The 16,447-nt window shown below is 37.6% G+C and overlaps 1 protein-coding gene across 2 annotated transcripts in view; it reads right to left on the reverse strand.

The window, feature by feature from the left end:
- Nucleotides 1–16,447, reverse strand: part of LOC149412748 (cholesterol transporter ABCA5-like) — a 175,568-nt gene that overhangs the window by 27,146 nt on the left and 131,975 nt on the right. For both annotated transcript variants that reach the window (XM_089645563.1, XM_089645562.1), the window contains exons 5-16: nt 14,576–14,780; nt 13,065–13,294; nt 11,992–12,070; nt 11,803–11,910; nt 11,445–11,588; nt 8,798–8,948; nt 7,395–7,548; nt 6,294–6,524; nt 3,582–3,696; nt 2,946–3,095; nt 2,374–2,617; nt 1,634–1,810 (exon numbers count right to left, since the gene is read on the reverse strand). In XM_089645563.1, coding sequence (XP_089501689.1) covers nt 1,634–1,810; nt 2,374–2,617; nt 2,946–3,095; nt 3,582–3,696; nt 6,294–6,524; nt 7,395–7,548; nt 8,798–8,948; nt 11,445–11,588; nt 11,803–11,910; nt 11,992–12,070; nt 13,065–13,294; nt 14,576–14,780 — 1,988 coding nt within the window. The remainder of the gene's footprint in view (nt 1–1,633; nt 1,811–2,373; nt 2,618–2,945; nt 3,096–3,581; nt 3,697–6,293; nt 6,525–7,394; nt 7,549–8,797; nt 8,949–11,444; nt 11,589–11,802; nt 11,911–11,991; nt 12,071–13,064; nt 13,295–14,575; nt 14,781–16,447) is intronic.

Raw genomic sequence — 16,447 nt, forward strand, 5'->3', positions numbered from 1 at the left:
AGGACACGTGTTTTGTAGTCAATGAAAATCAGTAAATAAAAATAATCATCATTGGGAATGACACTTTCAAGTATAGTAGAACCTCGTTAACTCGAAATCCAGCGGACATCAAAAATCAAATTTCGAATTAACGAATTCCCACGTAATTCAAAATTTTATGAAAAAAAAAAAAAAAAAAATACGCCGAAAATCGATTTTCTCGGCCGCCTCTTCAAATCCGGGTGGTATTTTAGTTGTAAATTCGTATTAATACCAATTATTTCTTTATTTTCGCGGTCGATTATCGTAGCGGCCGGCCCTTTAAATTCAGATATTCGCAATAAATTCGTAAAAATGCTATATATTTACGCGTAAATCGAGATTTTGCTGCCGATTTTGGTCGCGGCCTACCCTTTAAATTGAGATATTCGTAAAAATACGATATATTTCCGCGTAAATCGAGATTTCGCGGTAATTTTCCATCGCTGCCGGCCCTTTATTTCAAATATCTGAATTTGAATTCGTAAAAATACGATATATTTCCGCGTAAAACGAGGATTCGCGGCCGTATTCCGTCGCGGCCGGCTCTTCAAATTCAGATATTCGAAATAAATTCCTAAAAATGCTATATATTTACGCGTAAATCGAAATTTCGCTGCCGATTTCGGTCGCGGCCTACCCTTTAAATTGAGATATTCGTAAAAATACGATATATTTCCGCGTAAATCGAGATTTCGCGGTAATTTTCTGTTGCTGCCGGCCCTTTATTTCAAATATCTGAATTTGAATTCGTAAAAATACAATATATTTCCACATAAAACGAGAATTCGCGGCCGTATTCCGTCGCGGCCGGCTCCTCAAATTCAGATATTCGTAAAAATATGATATATTTCCGCGTAAATCGAATTTTGTCGGCAGTTTTTCGTCGCGGCCGGCCTTTTAAGTTCAGATATTTGAAGTAAATTCGTAAAAATATGTCATATTTCGGCATGGATCGAAATTTTTCGGCCGATTTCCGTCGCACCGTATTTTTTCAACTCGGATATTCGAAGTAAAGTTAGTAAAACTACGATATATTTCCGCGTAAATTGAAATTTCGCGTCCGATTTCCGTCGCGGTGATGAAATACGATATAACAAATTTTCGTGCGCGGACATAAATAAATTTCGAATTACGAATTAACGAATTTCGAATTAAAAAAAATTTTGTATGAAAAAATTTTTCAGCGGAAATTTTTTTTGCGAAAATTTCGAATTACGCGTTTTTTCGAATTATCGGGGTTCGAATTAACGGGGTTCTACTGTATAGGAGTGTTCACATTGTGACACAAAAGAGACGTGTCATATCGCATCCCTGATAAAAGACAAATATGTATGTTGTGTCATGTCACATCACCTCTAAAACGACGTCAGTAGACGTTGTGTCATCATCTCCTCTAAAACAGATTATACTGTCAATAATAATGTCAAATGTGTTAAAGATATTTATGTTCAGGGCTGCAGAAATACTCCAGAATGTACATGGCTAGAGTTCCAATACACACGGCGAGAACTGATACCTTTCAGAACAAGTTATGCCAAGAGAAAAGTTCTTATACTGTAAATCTTATGACATATTATAGCTTAATTATTTTCAATTGTACAAATGGACTAACCCAGTCTACTGGACTTGGTGTTGATCTCCTCCTCGATGGCGTTAAATAGGGATGCGAATTGATGTACGGCATTGTGTGGCAAGATGTAGGACAGCTCCCGGCCGTGGCGGCGCGCCTTCTCCGCACGCGCCACACGGCTCGTCACGAGGCGCGTGATCTGGTGCTCGCGACAAACTCCTGGAAAATATAAACGTAAATGATGCAAATTCCCCAGTTTTTCACATGTCCCACTAATTTCCCAACACCGTGTATGATGAAGATAGAAACAATATGTTACCGGGAACATATTATTAATTTTTAGTTGAAGTGTCACTAATAAAGCAGAATTCCTGCCTGAACAGACTATGCAATAATTACAATAACGTATTATCCAAGGTTGATATTTTCAGTTGCCAACTTACAAAATACAAGAGGTCCATAAAAGAATATTTCTCTGATGTTTATATCTCTATTATGATTTGATTTATATCTACAACCTCTCTCCATGGCTACAAATGTATTGTTTTGTAAATTTTTCGTTTTATATAATCTTTTGTTTTGTATAAATTTTTTAATTCATATTCCTTTCTCACAAATTTAATTTACTTATTCCACATTATGCTGTCTCAGTAGAGGTAAAGTCACAAGGAGGAAATCCACAATTGGTTTTATTTTACTATCTAATACTTATGTACAAACTGATTAAATGTAAACTGTGGATTTCCCGAAAATGAATAAATAAATAAATAATTATAACGTACCGTCCAAGACAAGCGTCAGATGGTAGCCAATTCCGAACTTATTCTTGAGGAACAGCGAGGTGCCGGCACAGCGCAATTTCCCCTTAGAGATGACGGCCTTGCGATCGCCCAGGATGTCCGCCTCGTCCATGAAGTGTGTGGTAAGCAGCAGCACCTTGCCGGCGCGCAGGCGCTGCAGGATGCGCCACATGTGACGACGGGATATCGGGTCCACCCCCGCCGTGGGCTCGTCCAATATTATTATCTGGAATTAAGAATAATATACATTTTTTAAGTCGGGTTAATTGATAAACTGACAAACTAAATTGACAGGTCAGTGGTTGAATTTGCATCGTAAGTTCAATTCCTCGGCTGGCTAAGTCCTAAAACCACGATACAAGAAACATTTCCTGTTCCTCTTACTGTGGTGGTAGTAGGAGATTTTCAAACTTTGTCAAGTTATACGTAACCCGGGAGTGTTCGTCTTTATTCACTTTAGAGATAGTTATCCCTGTAGCTCAGGTCCAGCCCTGTGTAAATGTCACATTGTTACAAAAATTACTAATTACTGTATGAGACATCAAAGTTCTTACCTTTGGGTCACCAATAATAGCAATGGCAACACTGAGTTTTCGTTTCTGTCCACCTGAGAGATGTTTAGCAAACTTGTGGGCATTTTCTGCCAAGGACACTTCTTGCATTGCCCGTTGGACCTCTTTCTCTAACCTCCATTGTGGAATGCCCTGAAAATACATATTATTATTAAGAAAGAATGAGGAGGTCAATAAATGAGCATGGGCATGTGGTATGAGGGGCCGTACCAAATTCATCGAACTCAAGAAGTCAATGCTCATCAATATGCTGATTTATAGAATTCACTGGGTGACCACCGGAGGCTGCCTGTCATCAGAATGGAGGAATTTCCCAATACCGCTGACGAAGCGCTCGAGTTTAACAGAGGGCGATAGATTTAGTGTGACACAATAGTGGAGTTATCAGTTTTTCTACTTAAGGCGTAATTTTAACTAGCGTAATTCAGTAGTTCAACAGTTGATTTTATTCAGTCAGTAAAAATAATCTACATGATCGATGTGTTGTCATTTTTATACATTCTTCAGCATTGTACGGAGTCAGATCCACAGTCTGACTCCTACAATAATATTTATTGAAAGAAAATTAAATTCATGAAGAATGTAGAAGGGAAATTATGAAAATAACTTGTGACTTACCTTTATGGCCCCAAAAAACATCAAGTGCTGTTTTACAGTGAGTAAGTCAAATAGAATATCATGCTGCGGACAGACTCCTGTCATTCTTCTAATCTCTTGCATGTCTTGGGGGTCTCTGGAATAATACATATGAATGCATTGAACAGTGATAAAGTCAATTAACAACCAGTGGCGGTTTGTATTCACTAAAATGAATAGTGCCCTAAAAAATATTGCCAATCTTGCCCTTCGCCAGGTCAGAGGTGAAAGATACTAGCAATTAACAAATTTGAAGCTCGTACCAACCTATTGGAATGATCGGTATGCGAATTGTAAACTAAAGTGACGCCATCTCACCGAAGAGTTTACGAGGCATTGGCGAGCGCCGTTCATTTTTCGGTGTTATTTCAATACTATGGTCGACATCAACGCTCTGCGCGTATAGATAACTGATTTTCCCGGTTGATGTTTTCCGATGAGCGATATCGAATTCGCTTGCACCACGTGATACAAAGAACGAAAATTCGAGCCTGTTGAATTTAACTTAATACGTTTATAGTTTTATAGATTTTCGATGATATTATTATTAATATGTAATGAGCAGGCAGCATTCTGCTGATGCGCTCATATCTGATTTCACAGCAAGTTTGACAGTAATTGAGTTGTTTTAAGTTTGAACTAAGTCCTTTCTTCTCTCCAAATGTAAATCCAATAGAGCTTTGAATTGATTTATATTTGTTGCATCGATGACATGTTGTGGGAGTTTGTTCCAAGCATCCACTACTCTATTTGCAAGGAAGTGTTTTCTAGGATTAGATGCAAAAGGCGTTTTGGTAATTTTTTTTGAGTGTCCACGGAGATTTATATTTTTATTAGTAGTGAAGATTTCTTGGATGCTAGGGCAACTGTAATGTCCAGATAAAATTTTGAAAGTCTCGATCAAGTCACCCCTTTCTCTTATATTATTATCGGTTGATAATTATTATTTTTAGATTAACTGAAATTTTGGGAGTGCGTTGCTCCAATGCCCCTTAGAGCTAGCTACCACTGTTACCAACCTATTCACAGTAGTAGATGATGGCAGCACAGAAATGAATCGATACCCTGACTGGTTATTTTTCATTAAATGGTCTACGTAAGAAATAAGTTTGCTCGCATTTGTATTTCTGTTTTCTTTTACTGACCTGTTCCAGACTGAATTAATAAATTTCTTTCTACCTACAATAAACTCATAAAATTCTTAGACGTTTTCTTTTAGATTTTTTATATTTAAATAATTATTTAATGAGCAGGCAAATATCTGAAATACAAGTCATTCAAAATAGAGCTGTAAAGAATATATATCATCTACCATGGGATACACATGTCAAAGATATATACTCACAGACACAAATACTTCCTTTTACTATTCTACCAAAATATAACAACACAACTGCCTTGTACAAATAATTCAATATTCCTCACACACCAACACTAAACCAATATTTTATTCCGACATACACCAGCATAAAATCAAATACACTTATCGCCATCTACTCACACGACTAAATTTGGAATTAACTACTTACAATACATCACATATAAGCAATACAACACATTACCTAGTAACCTAAAACTTCCAGCAACAAACAAAAAAACATTTGCAAAAGCTTTTAAAAAGTTATTTCCACTGCAGTTTTATGAATTCTTTCTTTGTAACTCCAAAATAACTTTTGTGTTTATTTCTATTAATGTATTTACTAAATATTTTCCATTTACCTGTGTTAAGTCTATCTAGTCTGTTTTAGAATGTATGTACACTGTTCATCGAACACCCTTTTAAATTCGTTTTTCTTATGTAAAAATAAGTTTATTTTATTTTATTAATGTTGTCTTTCCAAATGAGTTTTTTTAAACTCACTAAATAAATAATTGACGTTACTAGGACAGAGCCTGTATCGAGGTTAACTCTTGACAGGCCAAGATGCCAAACAAAACGTCTGTAACCAAGTGGGTCTTCCAAAGACCCCATGCATTTTTCTGTCTTAAGGGCTTTTAAACTATAGAAATCCCAATTATTCAGTCAATTACTAATGGTAACTTATGTATTTGCACAGGAATACGTAAAATACTGGAATAATATGTAAAGTATTTAAGCTTATATAAGGAGGATAGTAATTTTGGGTACTACCTACTCCCCCACTTGGCTGCGGGATAGTTAACAATGTACACATTCAAGTGATGTAACGTTATAGCAATATAAAGAAGGGTATCTGTGGGTGGATTTGTTTTACACAAATCTATAAATAGATTCAGTGAAATTTCAAAAATCGCATCCCCCCATTCCCACCCCCTCAAGCAAACACCAAGAATAAAGCCCGTGTAGCACCGACAACTTCATTCAGAAAAAGATATACTGTTCATTGATCCGTTTTAATTTCTCAGTCTTTCTCACAAATAATGAATATAATTGAAAAAAAATCTTGTTGAGTCTTTCTCTCATTGCTGAGAACCGTGATCCCCACTCCAATTGTCCTGATGAGTTAGCGTCCTCCACTCCCAACGGAACTGCGCTGTACAGAAATCCGTGGACACCAGTATTCAAGACACTGGGGAGAATCGATCACCCTAATAAAACTGCTGAGGAAATAGCTTTTAAGAGCTTTTGCCAATGTTTTTTTGTTCGTTGCTGGAAGTCTTAGGTTACTAGGTATTGTCATAGAAAAAATTGACTTTTGATTTAACATAGCTTACCTAACGTCCAATCCGAAGACATAAGCAGTGCCCGATGAGGGAGCCGTGAGTCCAGTGAGGATGTTGAAGAGGGTGGACTTGCCGGCCCCGTTGTGTCCCAGCACGGCCGTGATCTGGCCCTCGTAGATGCTGAGGTCAATGCCGTCGATAGCTTTCACCTCGGCCTTGCGGCAGTTGCGGTAGCTCTTGTGCAGCGACACGATGCGGATGGCCTCCTTGTCACGTAATTCTCTGTGAAATAAACAGTTAAATTATTCATAAGACATATATTTAAAAGATCATTTATTAATGAAATCGCAATACGGAGAACATATAAAGCCCTTGTTCGCAGTATTCTGAATATAGCTCCCTTATTTGGGCCTCTTCTGAACAAAATCATATCCTAGAAATAGAAAAAGTACAAAAGTTATGCGTTACCTATATATGAGAGAATATGAGCACTATCCACTACTGTTTCCATCCTAGTCTTAAACATAAAAGCTCAATTTTAACACCTTGGAATATTTTTGAGCAAACATTTTCAAAATTACTACAAAAACACTCAACAACACTAATCTCAGGAAATTATCAATTTATATTGAGTATACTCGTGGGAGATCCCATGCACTTTTTTACACTCCGAAAGATAGGACTTCTGCCTATCAGAACTCGCCAATCAACAGAGCGACTCAACTGCTTACCGATTCTGCATTGACCATTGACATTTTTAAGGTTACAGACAGTAATCTATCTTTTAACGCACGTCATAACTGCCTCTGTAACCTTTTATACTTACAAGTACCTCAAATTTGTAATCATGGTGCAGAATCGTTTTATATAAAATTATTTTAGTAAAATTCAAATTCAAATTAATTTGGCATAATCAGAAAATCACAAGTATACTGTGCAGTCAGCAACCATTTACAAGAGAGCTTCTTGAAGCACTGCAATAATGTCGATATTCAAATAGACGGGAGTATTTCATTTCAAAGTTTTGTTGAGGAATAGCTGTAACTACCCACAAAAACAGCAGTTTGATGTCTGGAGAGAACCAGTAAATGATCTCTTTACCATGTATTCAGTGTGTTTGAGAGTTTCAGGACCGTAATAAATAAGGATTACCTTGGAACTGGTTCAATGTCTTTGTTGAATTGGTTGTTGCTCTCCCCGTTGGAGTTGACGTGAAAAGTTCCACACGGATGAGATTTGTGTTTTGACCCAAACCAAAATGATGGCAGCAGACAAAACCATGGCCGGCTTTTGATTCCATGCTCACCTGAAAAGGAAAATTATTAAAAATAAACAAAATACAGAAACTTTGACAGAAACAGATGCTTCAAAATGTATCGTGCTACTTGTGCAGCCAGGCATATAAAGGCTTAACCACGAAGCGCACATTTTGCCTCATTTGCGATAAAATCATTTAACGATCATGATCATTTGGCTTATTATTACATCTGACGACGACGAAGACAACGATCGTATTAGATACATCCGTACAAAGAAATAAATATGATTGTAGATTTGTAGCCTCAAGAAAATTAGCAGAAGATGAAGATGTATATCATTCATTTTATGGAATGTATAAAATAATACGGATATTCTTCCTTGCATAATCTGCGAGATTATTGTTATACGGAGACGAATACCTTTTAACGATCTGAACAAATTTAGCAGCAGTTACTGCCATTATTTTTATGCATACAGCATACGATCAGGGGTCTGACATGCCGGACGGAGTTTGCACACAGCTATGTGAGAGAAACATTGCCGCTAGGTCGACAGAGATCCTTTCTTTTTATAGAAGTAAAAAGCAGGAGTTAAGCAAGCGTAAAATGTCACATACGCTTCTATGCAATGGCGCTTCAATGGACGATAGGCCTTACACAATAAAAATTACGATATTTATAATAGATCTATTAAAATTAAAGTATATTGGTATGTCCCATAGATAATAGAAACAAAGTGAGATGTGACATGGTTATGCATTTGGCATGTAGGTAGAAAAAAGGCGGGGTGACACTGTGCTTAAATGTGATTTGCAGTTGTATTGGTTAACAATTTTAGCAAGAGTTACATGCATACAGTTTCATTTCTAATTTCTACTGATAATTCACGGTCCATTTCCCTTTCTTCCATTATCCACAAAAACCTAAAAAGTCTTGAACGGAGCTATTCGAGAACAATTTGAAGCCGCGAGGTGATGGGGAAGATGTATGAAAAATGCCAAAACCTACTATTTTAATGATATTTTCCATTCCTTGTCTCATTAAACACCCAAGAAATCATAAGCTGTTATAACTGTATTTACAATGCAAAAATAAAATAATAATAGTTCATTATACAACACTTTGCATACAAATCATTTCGAAAGTCATACAAGATGGCTGCCAGGCAATTTCCCATCACCCTAGATTTGGCTTCAGTGCCATTCATACAAAATCGCACCAATGCTCTGTCCAGGGCTTTTTATGATTGATTATATTTGTAATGTCCAAAATTAATCATAGATGAAAGGTATTTACTTGGAATAACTGCGTCCAGGTAATAAGCAAGCAGTCCGTACAACACAATGTCGAAAGCCATCATGATGAGAGAGCCTCCATAAGGGATTCCTGGTCCATTCCAGAGGTTGTCCCAAGTTACTCCCTCTCCGGCCATGTCCAACACCAAGGCCTAGAGAAGTAGGGCAAGAAAATTAAATATTTTTTTTTACATGTTGCTTAAAATATTTGTATGAAGTTGTTTGATTGAACTCCACAATTTACACAATGAGGTAAATATACACAGAATAAACTGTACCCACAAATTATTTTAAATAACTACAAGAAACAACTACTCCAGTCCTCAGAAATGTAAAATAATGCCTTTTGCTAGTTATTTCATCAAAAATAAAATTAATTTTTCACTTGGCGGCCGTTCTTACTAATTTTAAGGTTAGTTTTTAATTTTTTTATTTAACCCATACTGACAGAAGAAACTGGGTACTCCCTGAGAAAACATGACACGATCAAGTAAACCAAATGCCAAGGCCAGAGTCGGAACAGAAGGGCAATACGAGATTTATTTTTTTAATTTATTTATTTTAAAATATTTCAATTTTGGTGATTTTCTCAACTATCATACTAGGCTCATGCACGGAATATGGAAGTCGTACATGATTTATGTGAGAATAACAATAATAAAACATAACGGAAAAGGAAATTGTTATGGTAAAACAAAAATTTAAAAAATGCATATTATTGTAGAAACCATATAAGAAATAAAAAAAAACATACTTAAAACTTTTTTTTTTTCAAACAGTGTTAGGAACTCATGTATTCTTTAAAAAAGGCTCGTCCCCTTTCAAATAACCAATGTTGTCCACGGATAGTAAAAAGGGATATAGAATTAATTGACTTTATATCGGTGTTTAAAACATTGTATATTTTAGGAGCGATGAACCAGAATTGTTGTTGAGCAAATGTGGTTCTAGTTTTAGGGAGCACGCATCCCAGGTTTGATGAAAAGCGGGTGTGTGCTTGATGTTGTGGAGACAACAAGCAGGTTATTTTTTCCGTATGTATCACAAGCTTGTCTTAGTAAATAACTTGCGAACATCTAAGACTCTAATTTAGCTAGCAAATAGTTTGATTGAGGGGTGGATAAATTGGCATTTAAATATAATTCTCAAAATTAGTTTTTGTACTGTAATATTATCTTTGGAGTTACATTTAAAATGAGACAATGAATAATCGTCCCAAATATGTAAAATTAAATGCACTATACTAGTGACAGTTGAATGTGTTGTTGTTATTTTAAGAAAATTTCATATTTGACTGCTCTGACTAGAGCAAAACAATACAATAAACATTTAAAAATATATTTTTGTGGCGAGAGATCAATCTAGATTGTCTTGACAAAAGTAAACAACACAACCTACCTATCTACTTGCGAGTGACTACCGAGAGCTACCAACGACAATACGTTGCGAGTTGGTCTGGCACATTACGCCAACTCACTAGAAGGTTCTAGCCTATCGCCTATGCGTAATAGCAGCGCCAACGAAAGTTCCAGTAGGACCCAGACTGAGCGAGTGTCTCCGTTTTACTTGCGATCTCGCCTACCTACTGTTGCCGTCGGCCGTTCTGTATAAATAAGCCCGACGCAGCGAGCAGTCAGTCAGTCATCAATCAGCCGTCAGTTAACAAGGTAAGATAAGCCGCGCACCTTCATCGCGCGAAGAACAATATTCCCGGCTCCGCATGGATCAACCATGGACTCCATCGGGATATTATCATAGAGCCTTGGCCCCGGCCACCGTCCATGGCCAGCACTATATCGGATCTCAGCGCCCTGGTTCCAGCCCATCTGACCAGCGCTACATCCACGCACCTAGACCATGCAGCATCCTCCCTGGTCTGTGCACCTCCCGCTCAACCGCCTACAAGGTCCACCGCACCTTCGACTTTCTCGTCAGCACTGGAGTACCTGAAGACCCACGTACTTCGCCAGTGCCTGACCGTCAACGAGTCCGGTCGCCAGCAGCATCATCATCGCCTACATCCGGAGAATTCAACACCAGTCCTAAGTCATCTCATCACGGCTACCTGACTCAATAAAACACTGTGACCTTCACGACCGTCTTTCATTCCGTGCCTCCTAACCAGATCCCCAATTTTGTTTGAATGGCGGCCATCTAGACTGTCATTGTTGGTGGATCTATGAGGAACTACGATGTCCCCATTTTAGTGAAATATTGTGAGATCGAATTAAGTTTACTGGAAACCAGCCATAGGTCACCACAAGTGGTCGGCTACCTTTAGTGACCAAGTAGGGGTGTTCGGCTTCATGGATAAGGTGTATCCAGGTCTTGGTAGTGGATGCTTCTGCTCACCAGCAGCGTGGCAGGCCTTAGCGTGGCAGGTTGAAGGAGAACCTTCGACCTCTCCAACAGGAGTCTATCGACCCAATGCCTCGCACTTTTGTGGGAGGGATGCATTCGTATATCCCTCCTGAACACACTGACATTCATACCGTTTTCCTTCACAAAAGTTCTTCGTCTTCCTTTACTTAAAAATACCCTCCACAAAGTATCCTCAAAGACGACTTAGGCCGTAAGGGAAATTATTTTGCTCAGGGCCTGATAATTAAATGCGTGAAAGATTAAGGGGATGAAATGTATATATTTACCTTATCCATGGCGAGTGCAAATCCACTTGAACTTATAAGTGAAACAAACCAAAAGGCCACTGAGTCTGCATTGGAAACAAACACTTGTATGAAGTACAGCATGCTCATTATATTTACTGCAAAATTTCCCAGAATACCAGCAGTCTGTAACAAAAACCTGACATTAACAAGATAGTTTTACCTACCAATAAAACATATATTATCAACCTAACCTCATTTAAAACCTTTATTGAACATTCTTAAAATTTCGTTTGGTGCGTCGACCTTTGTTCATTTTTGGTAACCTGTGTCTGACACTCAAAACTTATAATATCTGGAAATATTTTAATAGTTGAATATATTATTCAGTTTTATTTACCCTGGATTTGTCGAAGAATGGAGTCATCAAGAACGCAATCATGATGATTGTAAAACCAAATAGCAATATCAAGAGGAATACTAGTATATAGGATGAGTGTTGAAGCACCTGCAATGACAAGAACAACAGTTAATATTGGTCAAGCGTTCAAGGATAAGTTGAATTATTATTGAAATATAATGAACTTACCTTTAATGAGAATAATAGCACTGTACAGACAATTGATAGCACCAACACGAAACCAGAGTAAAGTATGAACCAAGAAGCCCTGAAAACATAACAATTCACATAGGTATAAATAAAACCACAAGATAAAACTACACCAGTCCCAGCAAGAGCTTGTATATAATAATAATGCGTAATTCTTTTTAAACATTTGTTCATGTATGGCAAAGATAGACATTCAGAGAACATGTGTGCATGAACAAAGAAGATAAAGGACCGGGTAGCGTTTATGTACTTAAAAGTTGCAGCGAATACTACATTCTAAGTAACGCGTGTGATTGAGATGACAAGATATGCTTATGACAACCTACTGCCAGTAAGTTGTCCTTCTTTTATGTGCCGTTACGTTGGCTATCCTACTTTTTCTAACGGTGCTGAACATCTTTGGGAAACAATTGAAATAAATATATTGTTTTATAATAATAAGTAATTTGCGTGTATCTTCGAATGAAACATTATAACTTGACTTTTACTAGTGTTGCCTTGTAATGATAACACTTCTTCATCACAACCTTTCACAAGGGTTAAAGCTCTCGACTAGCAAGCTGGATGTCGCAGGTTCAAATATATATAGTATATTTGCGGCATGTTCCAGAGTGGAAGATACTCTCAGTATCTTGGTATAAGACCACCTTTCAAAATTGCAACGTTACTTGAAAATGATTTAACTGTATTTGGTGACCAGCCAGAATAACCAGGCACTTCCCAACCTTCTTCTTCCCCATCTCCTTCCCCCCCCGGCTACCTTCACCCTCACAATATACTCCAATTTGGGATGCGATAGCCTCACTGGCTCCAGACGGTTGGGAGCAATTGGAACTCTTGTGTGGTATCAATTTAAAAAAAAAACCACACACACAAGGGCATTTTTTGCACCCATTTACGCAATTTGGTTAGAGATAGCACACAACTTCACAAGACAAGTTCAGTTTGGTAACTAAATCAAAAGTAATTTAATTACCGTATCTTTTGCTTGCCACTTTGAGATCTCTACAACGTGTCTTATATGTTTTGCAATGTCATTTAAAATAGCTCACCAATAGACCGAATCAATCAGGCCCATAATACGCATCCCTTCTTTGATCTTGGACTCCTTCTCGCCCACGATGAGCATGAGGAGGTAGGTGATGAACTGCGACAGCGTCATGACCATATAGATAGGGATGACAATGCGGAATGCAACGATCCAGTTTCCCGTGTAGGCTGCTTTAGGGAACATCTCCAGGTAGATTGAGGGAACCGGTAGATCTTCGTGACCACTGTCAAGCTGGGAAAAGTATTATTATTATTTAATGAGCAGGCAACATTCCGCCGATGCGCTACTCTATTTGCAAGGAAGTGTTTCTTAGGATTGGATGCAAAGAGGTTTTGTTAATTTTTTTGAATGCCCGGTTAAATGGTTTATTTTCATAAATAAATAACCCTCCTGTATCCTTAATGTGATGACAGTCAATAAATTAGAACTCAGGACAATGGCAATTCAACACATTTCTATAAACCTTTGAAAAACGATATAAAGTCATAAAGAGTGGTGAATAAAAAACTAGGTTAAATAGGTTACATTAGGTTAAGCTTTTAGGTAATTTTTCCATCACTTTTAATGACTTTATAGCAATTTTCAAAAGTGTGTTGAATTACCACTGTCCAGAGTTGCGGTGGAACCAAATCTTCCAGATGTCTTTAAATACATTTAATATTAAATCACCATTCACAGCATATTCATAGAAATGATTGCAATTTTTAAAATTAATTTTTGCGTAACTCCACACAGGAGGCACGAGGAAAAAAAAATTCACTCAGGACCTTATATCATCTTTGGGAGATGCTGTGTGGTTGGTCTTTTTGAGGAGAGGAAAGAGTGAATATGGGTGTTGGCACCTAGCATCGTGCTACCTACCTTTCTATCCTTTGTAAAATTATTGTTGCCTATCGACCCAACTCCTCTCCTCTCCTATGCCGCCGACTTAGTGAACTTTAGTTGAGTTAAAATATTCGTCCTGTCAACATCGTTTGATTACGGAGCCCCCTTTATCGACCGTGTCGAAAATCAAAGCCATCGTGAGCTCGCGCATTGTGAAATTTGTGATTTGTTGTGAACCAGCGCAAAGAAGGATTGAAAACCGTGGAAGAATAGAAAAAGGTAAGTCGGCATTTCGAACCTTTCCAATCCTATTATTCCGCGTTGCGACGGTGCTTTCCGTCCCCAACAATGGGTCTAACAAAGATGCTAGCAAATTGTTCCACAGTCGAGTTGTTGAACTCAAGAATGAGTCGAAGAAACTACCCGTCTTCATGTGACAAATGTCAACCATGTGCAAACGTTGGGAATGCGTTTAACGTATTTCCTAAACTATGCACTGGTACCAAAGGGATCAATGACGCTAGTTCCTCAGATCTTCTTCCATTGAAATACCTGAAGAACAAAGACGGCATTCCTATTTGACGCCTGTGCTGTAAAGATTGTAATCTGTTTGTTAAGACAGCGGAATCTATCAAATGGACGGCCTGTTTCGCAAAGATTTAAAAAAAAAAATAAACGTTGTATTACCCGTATCTTGGTGCAGTCAATGAGCGCCTGCAGCGCAATGAAGCCAGAGAAGAAGTACTGGTTGACAGGGCACGCCTCGCCCGCCTGGATGGGGAACACGCCGCTGCTCCAGTACGTCGGCGACTCGCGGCACATGGCCGGAGACGAGAACAGCGACCTCGTCGATGGCGTCACGCTCACCGACGGGTTTGTACGTATCGTGTATCTAGAAATTAAATAAGATTGTTACATTTAGTTACTACAATCGTGAAATGTAACGCCCGTATACATGGTCAGTTTTCTGGTCGCCAGGTTGAGGAATCATTCCTCATGCACTTCCGCAACTTAACCTCACTGCTAGTTAGGTCAACTTATTCAATAAACAGCAAAGTTATTTACATACCATTAATTAGCAATCTCTTACTTTATGCATTTAAGTTGTTTAGATCTGCAATCAGTTTTCAATGCTGAAGCAAAACTTATCACCGACATATTTAACCTGATCTACGTGGCTGTTGCACATGGGATCCATTGGCAGATATCCCTGTCTGCAAATGTTCCATAATATAATGATCCATTAAGATTCACTAAAACATATACACTGACAGCCTATCATCTGACATTAATTCCATATGACCCTGTTACACATTTTTACTGTTACTAGTACAGACTTGTGATAAATCACGAGACATAAAATAATTATTGTAGGATTTGTGAAGCTGAAAGAATGTATTAAATACTTACCCCAGGATCCAAGAGTATCAAACACAAATATTGTCAAGTATATTTTTGAACAATAATTAGAGAGACAATCAGAATTATCTTTTGAATGAACACCGTTAATACACTTAATATACCTACCAATTTTCGCCATTTTTAAAGGTCTTTGTCTTTAAATTTCAGTATTTTTAAGGTTGTAGTTATTTTCTAACTGTGCTAACTGACAGTATGTAGATGTTTAGCAATGGTACTATGAGTACAGGTAAAACAAGGTTTGATAAACGACATTCTTGCACTTATGAAACTTTGGTCAAATATTCTTCTTGGCAGTATAAATGAAGATCTGCAGAGTCCGTCCAAAAAAAGTGCTGGAACACCTCTCTAGGGGGAATTTTTGAAAAATGCATCTTTACGGTATCGTTATCAAGAGGTTTCGTTTACTGATACCTCTTGTTTACGGTATCGTTATCAGGAGGTATTGTTTACTATGTTTTCATTCGTGCTGAATGAAAACATAAACGATTCATGAAACGGTTCATATGTCAATAATAAATAAGTCGGAAGAAATGCGAGATATCTTCTGTTAGAGTTAGAAACTACCAAGTTAGTTTTATGATTAATCCAGGATTTCAGCGCGCTGGAGCTTATAAAATAATTCCAATAAATGTCTTAAAATATCTCTTCAAATTGCCCGCATTTTGGCCAGGGTGAGCTCGCGGACGTTTTCAAATTGACCAAAATGTGGCCAAAAAAGGTCCAGTGGATAAAATAGTTTTACATACCAATAAAACTTACATTAAAACCTTTATTGAGAGAAGTATTCACAAATTCCCTTTCGCCTTGGCCTTTCCCGCTCTTTTTTAGTATCTTGTGTTTGACAGGTGGTCACCAGATGCCATTCAAAAGCAAACCACCACCCACATAGCTTTTGTCTATGGCATTTTTTCTCTTTAGTTCTCACGAGGCAGTGATTTCCTAGGTTTTAAATGAGGTTAAGTACATAATATAAGTTTAATTGGTAGGTAAAACTATCTTATTATGTAGCCCTGAACTGGAATTAACAACTTTATTAAATATTTGCGAAGATAATACAGTTTTTCGTAAAGAAACATAAAATAGCATTTAATCGTTTTTTTGGGTGGATTCATTTATACTGCCAAGAAGAATGTATGA

Source organism: Hesperophylax consimilis, chromosome 22 (assembly GCF_061612785.1).
Source record: "Hesperophylax consimilis isolate HC1 chromosome 22, BYU_Hcon_1.0, whole genome shotgun sequence".
In the NCBI taxonomy this organism is placed as follows: domain Eukaryota; kingdom Metazoa; phylum Arthropoda; class Insecta; order Trichoptera; family Limnephilidae; genus Hesperophylax; species Hesperophylax consimilis.